This window comes from Erigeron canadensis, chromosome 5 (genome assembly GCF_010389155.1).
Source record: "Erigeron canadensis isolate Cc75 chromosome 5, C_canadensis_v1, whole genome shotgun sequence".
Lineage (NCBI taxonomy): Eukaryota > Viridiplantae > Streptophyta > Magnoliopsida > Asterales > Asteraceae > Erigeron > Erigeron canadensis.
The window spans coordinates 35670341-35685815 of record NC_057765.1 but is presented as its reverse complement, the minus strand read 5'-3'; the positions used below and the strand labels follow the sequence as shown (position 1 = coordinate 35685815).

Sequence of the window (15475 nt, the reverse complement as noted above, 5' to 3'; positions counted from 1 at the left end):
TCGCTACAAAAAGTGAAAAAAATGCAGGCCCCCATGTCTAATGGTAAATATAGCAGAATAAAAACGGGCCCCCTGTCAGGGTCGCTGCAAAAAGTCTGATTGGATTACAAAAAGGTGGTCGGGTTACCAGGCGCTACACCCTTCATCACAATAAAAACATATAATGTAAATCTGCTGCATGTATAGTTTGTTAATCATTTGTCATTTTTTGTCATGCGACATTCCATAAATCATTATAAAAAAGGTTTACTTAAAGAATAAATTGAACTATATCATAGATGACTAAAAATGGTTTACTTATAAGCTGTTGACTAAAATAAGATGAGATCTCAACTCCTAGACCAAATAGATTATATTCATAGATGACTATGTTAGATAGTCATAAATTCAGCCGTAGTGCATACATATGAGTATATAACCAAGCATGACTAATGTGTGATCGATAAAGCTATATCATGATTATGTTCTACTTTAAAAATATGCTTCGCATAACAAACGTAACACTTGGCTATAATTACTAGCTATTTCACATAATAATAAAAAGATATATAGATTATTTAAGATATGAAGTTCTGATGTAGAAATCTAATAAAAAAAATATAACATAATTAATAAATCTAAACTTCAAACTTTTTAGTTAAAATTTTATTCTATACCCAATAGCTTTTAAAGTAGCTTCATATAGCTTTAATCATTTTTTAAAATCTCAAATCACATGATTAAAAATTATTATTGTCGTTGTTCAACTACAAATAGTTTACGTGTTTATTTATCATATGTCTTTTTTGAAGGATGCATGGAAACATAGTTCTAATTGCTAACATGATAATGAATAATTTGTTTCAAGAAAATGAGCGAAACAGTATTATAGGTGATATTCAAAAATTATTTCATCAAGTTTTAACATTTATTTATCTAATAAAAATCGACTTTGGGATGACCGTCTGTTACTATATATGTCTCAATAACTTTTACAAATAACATTTATATGTTACAAATATTAAATATACACAAGCATGTTTTTAGTCGTCTCGCCCAAAACATCAACATGAGGATTGACACTCTTCATGTGATGAGGTGGTCTACTAAGACCATTCGTAAGGTCTTGGTGAATAGGAATATGAAATTAATAGATATGTAGGTGAACTATTAAGGTGACTTGCTAAAATAAATACGTGAAGTAAGCTAGGTGAAATGTTAAATTGGAAGGTAAAAGGTTAAAAAAAAGAAGAGAAAATAATAGTTTTAATAAAAAAATATATATAGAGAGATAGAAAAAAATGAATGATTAAAAATGAGAATCCATTACCAAATTTACCGGTTATACGGGTACCCTCCTGGTCAAGCAAAACTAAACCCGTTAACCTTATCTCCTGCCAAAAGAACCCGCCAAACACAAAATCATCTCCACTGTTTGAATACCAATACACACTGTATAAATAGTAAGTAAACCCACACAATTATCTTTCAAACAAATTCTAATTCCAAATGGAAATCACTTCAAAATTAGCCAATAATATCAACATCATTCCCCTTTCCCAAAACCCTAAACCCCACCATTCCATCATCCAGTTACCCCTTTACAAACCTCACCGGAAAATCCCGAAACCCATCAAAACCCCACCAAGAAACCCGATTTCCGTCGCACCCACAACCGTCCCATCCGACATTCTCCGCTTACTAGACTGCCTCGGCTTTCCGGTCCCTGACCCGGTTTACATTTCCCTCATCAAAGAATGTACCCATTTTCAAGATTCTAATCAGGCTGTTTTATTACACACCCATCTAGCTAAAAATCGTTGTAATCGACCCCGTTTGGGTTTACTTAATCGGGTTTTGATAATGTATGTGTCTTGTGGGTGTTTGCCGAATGCACGTCAGGTGTTTGATGAAATGACTAAGAGAGATTTTAATTCGTGGGCGGTTATGATTGCTGGGTATTCGGATATTGGGGATTATGAAGAGGTTATTAATTTGTTTATGAGTTCTGAGTTTCGGTATATTGTTTATAGTTGTAGTAGTTTTCATGTGTCTTGGGTTTTGGTTTGTGTATTGAAGGCGTGTGCGAATACTTTGAATTTGAAACTTGGTGAACAAATTCACGGGTGGTTGTTGAAGTCGGGTTATACGAATGATTTGTTTGTGGGGAGCTCCTTGATTAGTTTTTATGGAAAGATTGGGTGTTTTGAAGATGGGGATTTAGTTTTTGATCAAATGAATTCGCGTCATAATGTTGCGGTTTGGACAGCTAGAATTAGTAATGGTTGTAAAGAGGAAAGGTTTCGTCGAGTTATTGATGTTTTTAAGGAGATGGGGAAAGAAGGCGTTAAGAAAAACAGTTTTACGTTCTCTAGCGTTCTTAGTGCGTGTGCAAAGATAAGTGATGATGGAAATTGTGGTGAACAGGTGCATGCTAATGCAATCAAATTAGGACTAGCTTCCGAGAGTTATGTGCAATGTGGGTTGGTAAACATGTATGGGAAATTTGGGTTGATTAATGATGCGAAAAGGGTTTTTAATATGAATGATAGTAAGAGAAATCACGCATGTTGGAATGCTATGTTTACTAGTTTTGTACAAAACGGGTGCCTTGTTGAAGCCATCAAGTTTCTTTATCAGATGAAGGCGGCTGGGGTGCAGCCGCAAGAGTTATGGCTTACCAAGTTAAGGTCTTTGTGTGGAAGTGAACTTCTTGAAATCAAATAGTCCACGGGATCCGGTTAGCCTGAACTTCTACATCTGTTTGCCTATATACATTGAATATACTTAACGGCACCATGGAACCCTTGTGGCCTTGTATGTTTATATATAATGACATATCGACATATCTATATATAGAAGTTGTATTTAAGTTCTTGAGTTACGTGATTTACCTATGGAACTTTAAACTGTAACTGTTTTATGTACTAATATTTATGTATATGTATCTCTCTTGCTAAAAGATGAATCCATTGTGGAAGGGCTTTTGGTGTAGTGTTATTGGAAGTAAACCATGGTTGTGGACTTGTAATTTCTGTAAATAACTAAAAGAAAATCAAACTTGTCATGCTTTGTTACAGTGTGTATCATACATGATACATATATAAGTATAATAAAGAATTAACCAATTTGTGTTTCAGATTGTCTGTTTACATTAGATGTTAAATTCTAAAAAGTTCAGTAGATTCATAGAAGGTTTGATAGAGTACAAGTCCATGTAAATGCCTACTTGTAATCTTGTATTTTATTTTCTCTAATTTGCTTTTCGTAGCATGGACTATTGATGAATAAGAATACGGATAGATAAGTTGTAAAATATTATATATAAAAAAACCTGTTTTATAACATCTTTATCTTTATTCTCTTATAAAAAAAAATAGCCTCTTTTTATTTTAGGTAATTCTACTTTTGAATTACCAGAATTACTCTTGACTTTTTATATTTTGTCCTTAATAAATTATAATTTACACTTTAAACTTTTATTTTAATAATTAACAGTTTAAACCCTTATCTTCTAAAAATTTCTACTATTACAATTAAATCAACTTACACCACTTAACACCGTCACCACCACCAATATCACCATCACCGACACCATTAGACCGCTTTCTCCACACTGCTCCCGCATTGCGCGGGACCATGCTTGTTATTTATAAACTTGAAGGATAAAAAAAGCAGACTCCTCTTTTTGGTATCTTGAAAACTTGAATAATAGCACTAAGGCTGTTTAGCAAGAGGCTTTTATGAGGTTTGTAGGAACTTAAAGCGCCAGAATTTTAAAAATAAAATCTTACTAAAATTATAGCTTAACCCAAAAAAACCTTCTCAAAGTTTGAGGATTGGAAAAGAAAAAGAAAAGCGCCAACTTTTAGCCTTAACTCCAATATCCCAACTATTTTTACAAAAAAAATGCAGATTGTATAAAAGTATCAATCAATAACTAAAAAAAAGTTTATCATGAAATTTTGATGACATTTGGATTAAATATGGCATGTCGAGGGTCACATTTTTTCTTCTTCTTAACTAATCAATCATGAAATAGACCCGAGAGATGGAATCATTTTTTTTGGAAATCATAATTAAAGTTGATAAAAAAAAAACCCATAAAATTGAACTACTTTATTTGAACGTTAATGGATACGAATAACAAGAAAAACGACATGATGACTGTTGAACAAAACTTGATGTAATATCTAACAGTTTTTTGGTCATCCTCATCCTCATTACTATAAAGAAGAGCAAAATCATACCACCTTTGTATAAAGTTTTACTTTATATATGATTTTCATTTTGTAAATTATTAGTCTAATGGCCTCAAAATAACATTATTTGTTTGATTTTTTCACATGTTATGATTAAGTTGATTTTTAAATATATAAGTTAAGAAAAATAAAGAAGTATGTGTATGACTGATTTGATAGTGAATTTGTTGCAAAAATGATGATGACCGTGGTGGTTTAAAGTAATGGAAGATGAGGGCGGTTGGTGTTATCAACATAGAAGTATGCGTATGACTAACTGGTTTTGTAAAAGCTTATCCACTTGAGTAACATAAAGGAAATAAGGGTATTTGTGTCATTGACTAGATATGAGATGATTCATTCCTTTTGTATTTTATCAACCAAACATATTATTTGAATCAAATTTTATTCTATCGAATTCCATCTCTTTTAAAAACATTTCGCGAACCAAACATGATCTTAGATTCCCTGAGTAATCTAAATACTAAATTAATTTTATTAATTTTATAACATGTACAGTTGTTACTGAAAAAAGAAAACACAATGACGTTGGCAACAGAAAAATGAGAAAAGCAGTTTTTTATTTTTGTTAAAAGGTTGTTAGTTGTTACATTGTTACAATGAGAAAAGCATGTTAAGGTTTTTCTATGCTTTTCTATAAATTATTACAGTAAAATTACAAAAATAAAAAAAACCCAAAAGGAATCTAGTGAGTACCTACCATAAATAGTGATAGCAATATAGTACACTGCATGCATAAAAATAAAAAAAATAATAATAATAAAAGACTTTACACTGTTGAAGTTAATCAAACAAGAACCAAATAAGAAGAAAAAAATGGCAAATGTCAATGAGGAAGAGAAAGAAGAACATTTTGACATCCTGACTAAAACTGGTCTCAAAACTGGCATCTCTAAACCCAGGTCACTTTTCTTGCAGAAAATTATATATTTTGTATATGTATTTTATTACTTATTTTTAAGCTTTTATTATCATATATATTGTATATAGCTCAATATATGTCATACATAGATTTCTTTGGTAAGTTAAACATAAGATTTTGAGTTTTGGGGTGGAACAGGTTGTTGTCAAGTTTGACTTTTTACATGTTATAGGTTTGACCCCTTTTTTATCAAACACTGATTAATAAGTATTTTGTGGTAAATTTATATTTATATATATTTTTTTCATAATTATTTTGGACAAATTTTTTAAGTTCTTGAACAATTCATATATTGTTGGATATGAATTTTCATTGGATATTTGTGTTTATTGCTCTTTGTTTCTGTTGACCATAAATGTCAAAATATGGAGTCTTTTTCTAAAGTCAAAACTTTGAAGAAGTTCTGTTGAGTTTTCATAATTTACATGATGTCTTATTTTGTACAGAAGTGCTGTCCACAGAGATGGGGATTATCACAGAGGTGTTCATGTATGGATTTTCGCTGAAAGCACGCAACAACTTCTTCTACAAAAGCGTACCGATTGGAAGGATTCATGGCCTGGATTATGGGATATATCAAGTGCAGGTCATGTATCTGCAGGGGATACATCTCTTATCACTGCTAGGTATATGTCTTATATCACAACTAATCGAGACAAATAGTTCTTTAAACGATAATGTATATTCATAAGGGATTTATACTCTACAAAAGTTTCATTGTACTCGATAATAGATATATGATCTTTTGTATGGTTGCAGGAGAGAGCTTCAAGAAGAGCTTGGTGTAACCCTCCCGAACGATGCCTTTGAATTGCTGTTCGTTTTCCTTCAAGAAAGGTAGGCGTTGTATATGATTGGAATGCCATATTTGTTATAGTTTTCTCTTAAAGTATGAAGATAGAAACCTGTTCTGATACATGGAATCGTAAGATTGACAGTTTTTCATTGTAATCTTTAAAGTCGTTAACATCATTATAAGTTTTTAAATTTTAGCTTTGTAAGAATAAGGAATCTTGTAACAATGTATGCATTTTCTATTGTGTTGCCTCTTTGGGAGACTTTATATTCACGAAAGTCTCTTTGCATTTGAGTATAGTGTTACAAATGGCGGAACGTTTATCGACAATGAATTTGATGATGTTTATCTCGTGACAACACCAGATCCAATTCCTTTAGAAGCTTTTACTCTACAGGTGATGGTTTATACAGTCATGATATACAATAGTAGCAACTGATAGCATCTAACAGAAAAGGAATGACCGATTTGACCCATTATATTCATAAAGTTACAATCAAAATCTATAAACAATGTGGTATTACTTTTTATGTTGTAGGAATCTGAAGTTTCGGCTGTTAAGTATATATCAGTTGAAGAGTACAAGCAGTTACTTGCTAAAGGAGACCCTCATTATGCACCCTACAATGTAAATGGACCATATGGTCAACTATTCGACATTATTACCAAAAGGTACAGCTTTGACCAAATAAGCACTCATATCTATATACAAGTAATCGTAAACATGTGATTTATATCGAGCATTATAATACCACTTCAATGAGTTTAATCATTTCAAATCAAAATTTTTACATTTAACTTCATATTCAGCTTATTAGTTACTTAAAACATTTGATAGGTATCAGAACAACACGGAAGCACGGGCTTTGCTTCTGCAAACAAAGCTTAACCGTAATGCTCCTGTCTCACTGACTGCAGAGGTTGTTTTACTTTTCTTTTTTTCGATTTAATTGCCTCATATCACTTATTTTTCTTCAAATACATATACTATAATTGCAATTGGCACTAGAATTTACTTAAAATCTTCTAAGACAGTTGACTGGTTTGACCGAGGGGGACAAGGAAGCTCTGGCATTACTCATTCAAGCTGCAAAAGTAATAGATGAAATTTTTCACCAGCAGGTATAATTTAATGAGCTTTCACACTTGTGGATAGTTATATATTTAATTTAGAAAAGCACTTTTCAACATATTTATATGTCTAAGTGTTTCTCTACGCTTTGGATGGAACATTTTTTCTTCTCATCTATATTTTCACCATTTATCTGTAAATCAGGTTTGGCACAGCAATTCATCTTTAAGGGATTGGTTAAACAAGCGTAGTCTGGTATCTGAGTTGGACATGTTAAAATGGAAGTACTATTTGATAAACAAGACTCCATGGTAAGCTCCTACTTCTGAAGTATTTGTAGTATGCTATGGCTAATGACAAAAAGTTGCTCATTTACTTGGGAAATACGTCTTTTCACAGGTCACTTCTTGATGAAAATGAGGCATTTTTGACAACCACGGACTCTGCTGTGAAGTTGCTTCCAGAAGCAACAAAGCCAGTGTGTGGCTGGAAAGGTCTTGAATATAAAGCTGCATTTCCCCTTACAAAACCACTCAGTGCTAACTTCTACCCTCCTGATATGGATAAAACGGTAGAAGCTTTCTTTCTCATTATTTGTGTCAAACCAGTTATTTATTCCAGCTAATCAAGTTATGTGGCAAATGGCTCGATTTGGTTTCTCTTTGGTCTTAACTAAATCAATTAGATCAAGTAAGCTCGTTTAGTTAATATTGGAAAATGTCAGCTGGGTCAAACGGACTTAAAGTGCCTTAAAGTGTATGCATAATGTATACAACCTCCTAAATAGCTTTGTTCCGATGTGTAGATTATATTCATTGTAATAACATTGATTTTGTACAAAGGTTACTGCATTGGTTAAAAGTTAAAAGGATGTTAAAAACTATAAAATAAAAAAGATGGACCAAAATCCAAAATATCATGGATCAACCAGACTCATACTAAAAAGTGATCCATTTTGACTTGTTACCCAACTGCCCTATCTACGGAGGACCAATCATTCTCTTTGTCGTGGCAGGAATTTGAATTATGGATTAAAGGACTTTCAGAAAAAGAAAAGAAGGATGCGATGGGCTTTTTCAGTGTTATTAGAAGGCGTAATGACTCTGATTCCAGTAATACCAGCGACCTCCATATCGTTCCTTACTCTAAAGAATATTCTGTCCTTCTTGCAAAAGCTGCTGAATTATTACATAAAGCCGGGGATCTGACCAGTTATCCTAGGTATAGACTTTACCAAATCTTTTAGCTTCAATTTATATGTATCTTACTGTATGACACTTCTGAGTCATTCATCTTTTGTAGTTTAAAGAGGCTTTTACATAGCAAGGCTGATGCTTTCCTCTCAAATGACTATTATGACTCAGATATAGCCTGGCTGGAATTGGTCAGTGCACACGCCACTCTGTTATATGCTATTATTTTGCTATTATGTCTACTCAAGACTTTGTTTATAAGTCACTCCATTTGAAGTTACAGAAATGGTTTGTGTAAGGTGTTGACCATAGAAAGTGTGTATCTGTAACATATTTAGATGTAGTTGTAATACTTTGCATCTTTAATCTTCTTAAGGATTCTAAGTTGGATGTTACCATTGGGCCATACGAGACATATGAAGATGCTCTATTTGGATACAAGGTAATCTTATTACTTCTTAATTTAGCAATATATGTGCTTTGAAGTTAATAAATATATGATAGGAAGGCTCAAACTTATTTGTTTTCTCATTTAGCAGTTTTGGTATGAATTTTATAAGTATTGGCATAACGATATGAGTATAATATTGTGCATTGTTCAATACATTGTAATGGTTAAAGTTATATACCAGTAAAGATGAAAAGTGAGAATTTTCTTAATCTTTACTTAGGCAACATTTGAGGTATTCATCGGAGTTCAGGATGATGTATCAAGTGCTCAAGTGAAACTCTTTGGTGATAACTTGAAGGTAGAATTTTAGATATGTTCATAATCAAGTTGACTTAATTTCAACTTTATCATTTATGTTTCTGTTTTTCTGACCAATCAAAGTATGTAGGTTTTGGAAGAAAATCTTCCATTAGACAACATGTACAAATCACCAGATGTGATAGCGGCACCTCTTCGAGTCATCAATCTTGTTTACAACTCAGGGGTGAGCTCTCCATTCATATAAACAAACTCAACCAATGACTTAAAACATAGTTGACTAAAGTATTTAACTAAGATCAAATATATAATATCATTCAACAATGCCAAATACTTGGAACCTTGGCACTAAATTAAAACATCTTTGATCATTCATAGTGTTGATATAGGAAAATTAAGTAGTTGGGAATCTAAATCAAGAAGTTGTAGTAAAATTTATAGTAAAAATATGACGTTTTGTTATTGTGTTAATGAAGGATGTGAAAGGAACTCAACCTGCTGCCTTCAATCTTCCAAATGATGAGCGTATAGTAAAAGAGCGTGGTTCATCAATGGTCATGCTGAAGAATGTTTCCGAGGCCAAGTAAAGTCAACAGCCTATGATAATAGCTACTACAGTTATATACTTATATGTTATGATATCTTGAACATTTTTTTTATTCCTATGCAGGTTCAAGCTAATTCTTCAACCTATAGGTGACTTGTGCATTATAAAGGAACAACGAGAGCTAGTTGACTTTGATTCCTTTTTTACTTTCATTATTTGTCACGAGTGCTGTCACGGAATTGGACCTCATACCATAACACTACCGAGTGGTCAGAAGTCTACTGTGAGATTGGTCAGTTGCTCTTAAGTTTGATATTTAGATAGTTGTTACTTTCCAACTTCAATGAATATGTCATTTTTGATATCATAATTGACTGGTTTCCTTACTTATGTAATGAAACAGGAGCTACAAGAACTTCACTCGGGTCTTGAAGAAGCTAAAGCTGACATTGTTGGCCTTTGGTCTCTTAATTTCCTGATAGCTAAGGTTTGCAGAGTTAGAATCAGCTAAATATTTGATATCTATATTAGCTTTTTAATATCTCTGTAGTTAAAGTTTTGATTACAACCAAGTAAGGTCTCTGAAAAGTTACTTATTTATCACTTCAAAGTCAAAGGACACTTCTTTCTGTGTATAGTATAGATATACGACTACATATTTGTATGTGTATTGCACATAATCTCTACTTGTGCATATAGTTTATGATTGACATTGGTGTTCTATGTCTGAATATATGTATATGTAGCCGTATATATGATTTCATATACATCTGGCTTGACGTTTTTCGTGGGGTTGACCAGGGTATGCTTCCAAAAACCCTTACAAAGTCCATGTATGTTTCTTTCCTTGCTGGATGCTTTCGCTCAGTGCGTTTTGGGCTGAAAAAAGCTCATGGGTAAGTCATCTGATCAACAGTAATTTATGTTTTATTATCATAAGTATGGTATAATGTTTTTTAATGTTTTCGATTATCATTCACGTCTATCAGCAAAGGACAAGCGCTACAGTTTAATTGGTTATTTGAGAAAGGTGCCTTTGTTTTGCATCCTGATCTTACATTCTCGGTCAACTTTGATAAGGTATGCTTGATGCTTCCCTAGATTTTCTTATCCTTGATCCATATATGTTATAAATATGATTATAAATGAGATGAAGTATTGTATATTTGCAAGTGTTTTTTCACCATAGGATTAAAGTATTATTCGGTTCCCAACATAACAAATAGAAAACTAGTTGATTTAACTGTCATGTGTTCGAACAGATTGAAGAAGCAGTCGAGAGCTTAAGTAGGGAAATACTCACCATACAGGCCAAAGGCGATAAGGTTTCAGCAAAAACGATTCTTGACAAATATGCTCAAATCACGCCACCTTTGAGCATGGCTCTCGAAAAGTTGGCAAAGGTTCAGGTAAATTACAACTGGTGTCATTTCTCACAAATTTTAGCCTTCTGACTTTGTAATTTAAGTTACTCCGTTTGAGTAGTTCTATATTAGACCATCCCATGTAAGAAAAAGCGATTTCAGTTTTCATTGATCGTCCCATTAAAGAAGTTACTAGCATATATAAGTCTGGAATTGCTATACATGTTTTGATGTATATTTCATGAATTTGCAGGTCCCAGTTGATATAGCAGCAGATTTTCCAGTAGCTAACTTGCTGACCAAAACTTGAACTGCTTATATGGTCTTTCTGCATCTTGCAACTATCAATGTACTTAACTAGTTTATTACTAGAAGAAGTTTTTATGTTATGACTTAAGAGTGCATTAACAAGTCGGATTAGGCCGGTGAGCAAAAAATGATCGAAAACATGAGGTATGACGGTCGAATGAAAACATTCATCAATAAAGCACATCGATGTATCTTTTCTTTGCTTAGTAAACATGTTAAATTTAGCTATCTTGATCAAAGAGGTGTTCGAGTTTACTTATTTTAAAGCATATATTCTCAGAAAATAAAAAGGTTATTCCATATCCATAATACCATTTTGTGACATGTTATTAACATATCCTTCACGTTTTATTTTTCATCACAAGTCATGATCTTATATTAGAATTAGAAGCATCATACTCCCATAGTAGTTGGGTGGGGATAAGATGTGTCCATTTTTTATTTGTCATATTGCGTGTATTCAATGTAAGATGAAAAGAATGCGTCAAGTGGTACTAGAGTCAAAAGTGGTGGGTGGTAGTGTGCCAGATTAGTGGGTAGCAATATCCAATTAGATCCCTTTTTTGTGGCTCACAATTAAAGTATATTGTAAATTATTGGCTTTAAGTTTCTGGCAATACATTACTAACATGCTCACCAAAATACATACAATGTTCATTCTAGGTTGTTCAAGTTCTTAAACTATTCCCTGAGGCTCTTCTTCTTGATCCTATTTTTATTCACCTTCAAAATGAATTCTGTCACGAAACACTTTGAACACCTCAAGATACCACTAGAAGATATAAAATCAGCAACGAATAATTTCGCCGATAGCAATTGCATCGGACAAGGTGGATTTGGGAAGGTGTACAAAGGGCAACTCCTCCTTTCTGGAGGGAATAACGTGGTTGCTATAAAGCGTTTAGATCGTGCATTTGGGCAAGGAAATCCAGAGTTTTGGAAAGAGATTACTATGCTTTCCATTTATAAGCATAAAAATATTGTATCCCTTCTCGGATTTTGTGATGAAAATGACGAGAAGATACTTGTATATGAGTATGCATCTAAAACCAGCTTGGACAAGTATCTGAATAGCAATGATCTAACGTGGGTTCAACGCCTTAAGATATGCATTGATGCAGCTCGTGGGCTAGCGTACTTTCATAATCCGGGCGGTTCTCAACAAAGAGTATTACACCGTGATATTAAAAGTTCTAATATCCTACTAGATGACAACTGGAACGCTAGGATCTCAGATTTAGGTTTGTCCAAATTTGGTCCCGCTGATCAAAAATACACTTTTCTTCTTTCCATCCCTGTGGGCACAATAGGGTATTGTGATCCGTTATATGTGGAGACAGGGTTACTAACTAAAGAGTCGGATGTTTACTCCTTTGGTGTGGTTTTGTTTGAAGTCTTGTGCGGTAGGTTGTGTGTTGACATCAACAATGAAAAACGTCAACCTTTCACAGGATTGGTGCGAAAGTCCTACAAAAAGGATAACATAGATGAAATTATATATGTTAATATAAAAAAGGAAATAAATCCTTATTCTTTAAAGGAATTTACGACGATTGCTTATCAATGTTTGAAGAGAGACCGAGAAGAACGTCCATTAATGACCAAGGTCGTGGAAATGCTTGAAAATGCACTAAAATATCAAGTAAGTTGTTTAAATTTCTTAAGTTTGTTTCATATTTAATAGTTATTTTGATCTTTGTTTTCGTAAGTTTTGGTTATATTGTTAGTAATAAGTATGTTAATATTTTTACGTTTACAAGTGTTGCGTGTATATTATGATCTACTTCAATTTGTTATGAAACTAAAAAACTTACACCTTGTCTCTACTATCACCTCAGCTGCCTCTATATCACACAACTCATGATGTTGGTTCTTCGGCTTCTTTTGAAGAAAGACCGTTATTGAAGACCCAAAGTAAGGTTAACTTCCCTATAATGGCTAATATGCAGATGCAGGGTCCAACAGATATGCAAGGTATGCAGCAACAACAACAACAATATCCATTCGCGCCTCTGAGAAAACAATGATATATTTACTCGTACGTAGTAGATGGAATATTTTCAGAAAGACCTCAAGTAAGAAATATGCAAGGCCCATCACCAAAAACGTGTTGTGAATGCATTATATCATATATTTTTTAGCTTCATTTAATTATACTCTGTAATTATTATCATAAATTCTCTCACTTGACGAAAATTGTTACTTAAAGGTCTACTTTAAAGATTTAATATATACGAGAAGCTAGAGGATATGTGTTGCTTCAGTACGTTTCAAACAGCAAGCAAAATGATAAAGCTCAACCGGATTAGTTACTACGAATAACATTGTTTATTTTATTGATGTTCAAGTGAAGTTTATGGACTTAATTAAACTCCTTCATACTCTAATCCCCAACTTTAATTCCCAAATGTCTAATTTGTATATGTATATTTTCGAGTAATATTGATTTGTTTGATACGGATTATTGAAATTACATTATCCCCCCGACAAAAATATTAGTTTCGAGACAATAACGTATAACTAAACTATTCATACAAATTGATGTGATATATGAATTGGACCAACTAAATGACGTGTTTTATGGCTTTCATTATACTAGAGGTGTCACGTTATCTAGTAAAGCAATTTTTTGTGCAGCTTAGCCAGATTTTTGTGGTGTTTTATGAAAATTGGACCAACCGGTGAAAAATATTCAACCGCGAACCATGTCTTACAAACTAGAAACACTATAATACAACCATGAAAAACTTAAGTAAAACATGCCGTATCTGTAAATTGAAATGAGAGGAAGCTATGGAGTGACCCCACCATCTATGTATTATTTTTGTTTTTTTTACTTTGGCATGTATTTTTTTCCTGATTCATTAAATAAATGAGGCTTTAATGATTTAGAAGTGAGGTTGTTGGGCTCGTGTGAGATTGTTGGGTTGGGCTGGCTAAGAAAAAAAAAATCAAAATGTAAATAAATTAAGAGGAAAGTTTCTTTGTGTCCACAAAATCAACAAGAAGAAAAATGAAATGGGGATAACATATTCTCATTCCACTTAAGTTGCTTTTAATTGGCCATAAAATACACCCATTCAAAATTTCTTTTAATTTAATCTTAAAAGTTAATTAAACCTTTTCTATGAAAATTGTTTTTCTATATATATTTTTTAATTTCAGTTAGATTGGGTTTTTAGTTTGTTATGTTTCAAGTTTTATATTTGATGAAAATAGTTGGAGCTAGAAGCTAGGGTTGAAAAAAGGTTGGACTGAAATAAGGAGCTTAAAGTAGAAGTTGGGGAAATTAAAATTTATTTATATTTTATATTATAAAGCAAATTCATTTTTCAACTTTCAACATTCAATTTTAACAATGTACACATGATAATGCATGATGTATCATACATCAATGCCTACAACTTTCTCTCTCCTACATAAATCATTTTATTCCTCTAATTTCTACAAAATCTTTTATCTCAAAAACCGTACATCGATAAATTATAAAAATTATATGGGTATTCTTAAAATTTTATTCTCTTTCATTAGAGATATTATTCGATATACTTTCGACGAATTTTTAAATACGAGGGCGGAGCCCCTACGACTAAGGCATTTGGCTATCACACTTTATGACATATCACCTCTTATGACCTATCACCCTCACCATCACACCGCCGCAACACGCGGATACATGCTTTCGTAATTATATAACTATTTGGCAAATAAGCTATAAGATATAGCTAAAAAAATATAAAATTACATTAATGGACATGCTTCACTTAATAAGATTTTGAACATTTTTTTTTCTATTATTAGATCATTTGTTTAAATCATTGTTCTCTTTAACATGCTATGGATACACTTGTAAAGTTATAAGGCTACAACAGCAAACCAAAATATTATAGAAAACATGATAAAACACTATTGAATAAGTGCTCGGCCTGAACTATAGTATTAGTTAACACATATTATCTTTCGCATGACACAAAAAAAGCAAACAAGTGATGATAACCACAAGTCTATAACTATATTACTAGCTAATTAAAGACAATCAATCAAAAGCCTAATAAAATGACGTTGTTATATACGAGTATATAGATTGACGGCCACAACAATAGATTAGACAAGAAAGGAAAAAGCAATTCATATGATATACAGAAAGCATTACTTACAATGGGTAGATGGTGAATATAAGACCAACAATAGCCACCAAAAAAAGATTTGTATACAAGACTAGAGTTATTGATTATGAAAAAAAAAAAAAAGTGATGAGAACTATATGTGGTGATTTGTTGGGATAGATAGGTAATTTTGTTAATTAGGGTTTGGGGCTTTTT

General features: G+C 32.6%; 3 protein-coding genes across 3 annotated transcripts; all 3 read left to right on the top strand.

Annotated features, from left to right (window-relative positions):
* Window positions 1-1326: 1326 nt before the first annotated feature.
* LOC122600170 (pentatricopeptide repeat-containing protein At1g31790) lies at window positions 1327-2855 on the top strand. Its single transcript, XM_043772842.1, has one exon. It carries the CDS (start codon window positions 1489-1491, stop codon window positions 2704-2706), a length of 1218 nt encoding a protein of 405 aa, XP_043628777.1. The 5' UTR covers window positions 1327-1488; the 3' UTR covers window positions 2707-2855.
* Window positions 2856-5002: 2147 nt separating this feature from the next.
* LOC122600167 (nudix hydrolase 3-like) lies at window positions 5003-13580 on the top strand. Its single transcript, XM_043772836.1, has 22 exons — window positions 5003-5143; window positions 5610-5789; window positions 5923-6000; window positions 6260-6356; window positions 6498-6631; window positions 6798-6879; window positions 6995-7081; window positions 7236-7342; window positions 7431-7602; window positions 8047-8252; window positions 8334-8415; window positions 8601-8666; window positions 8896-8973; window positions 9064-9159; window positions 9410-9516; window positions 9604-9772; window positions 9884-9967; window positions 10282-10376; window positions 10470-10560; window positions 10743-10889; window positions 11098-12795; window positions 12992-13580. Exons 1-21 carry the CDS (start codon window positions 5058-5060, stop codon window positions 11152-11154), a joined length of 2301 nt encoding a protein of 766 aa, XP_043628771.1. The 5' UTR covers window positions 5003-5057; the 3' UTR covers window positions 11155-12795; window positions 12992-13580.
* LOC122601685 (putative receptor-like protein kinase At5g39000) lies at window positions 11884-13180 on the top strand. The gene is made up of 2 exons (XM_043774426.1): window positions 11884-12795; window positions 13103-13180. Exons 1-2 carry the CDS (start codon window positions 11884-11886, stop codon window positions 13178-13180), a joined length of 990 nt encoding a protein of 329 aa, XP_043630361.1.
* Window positions 13581-15475: the final 1895 nt, after the last annotated feature.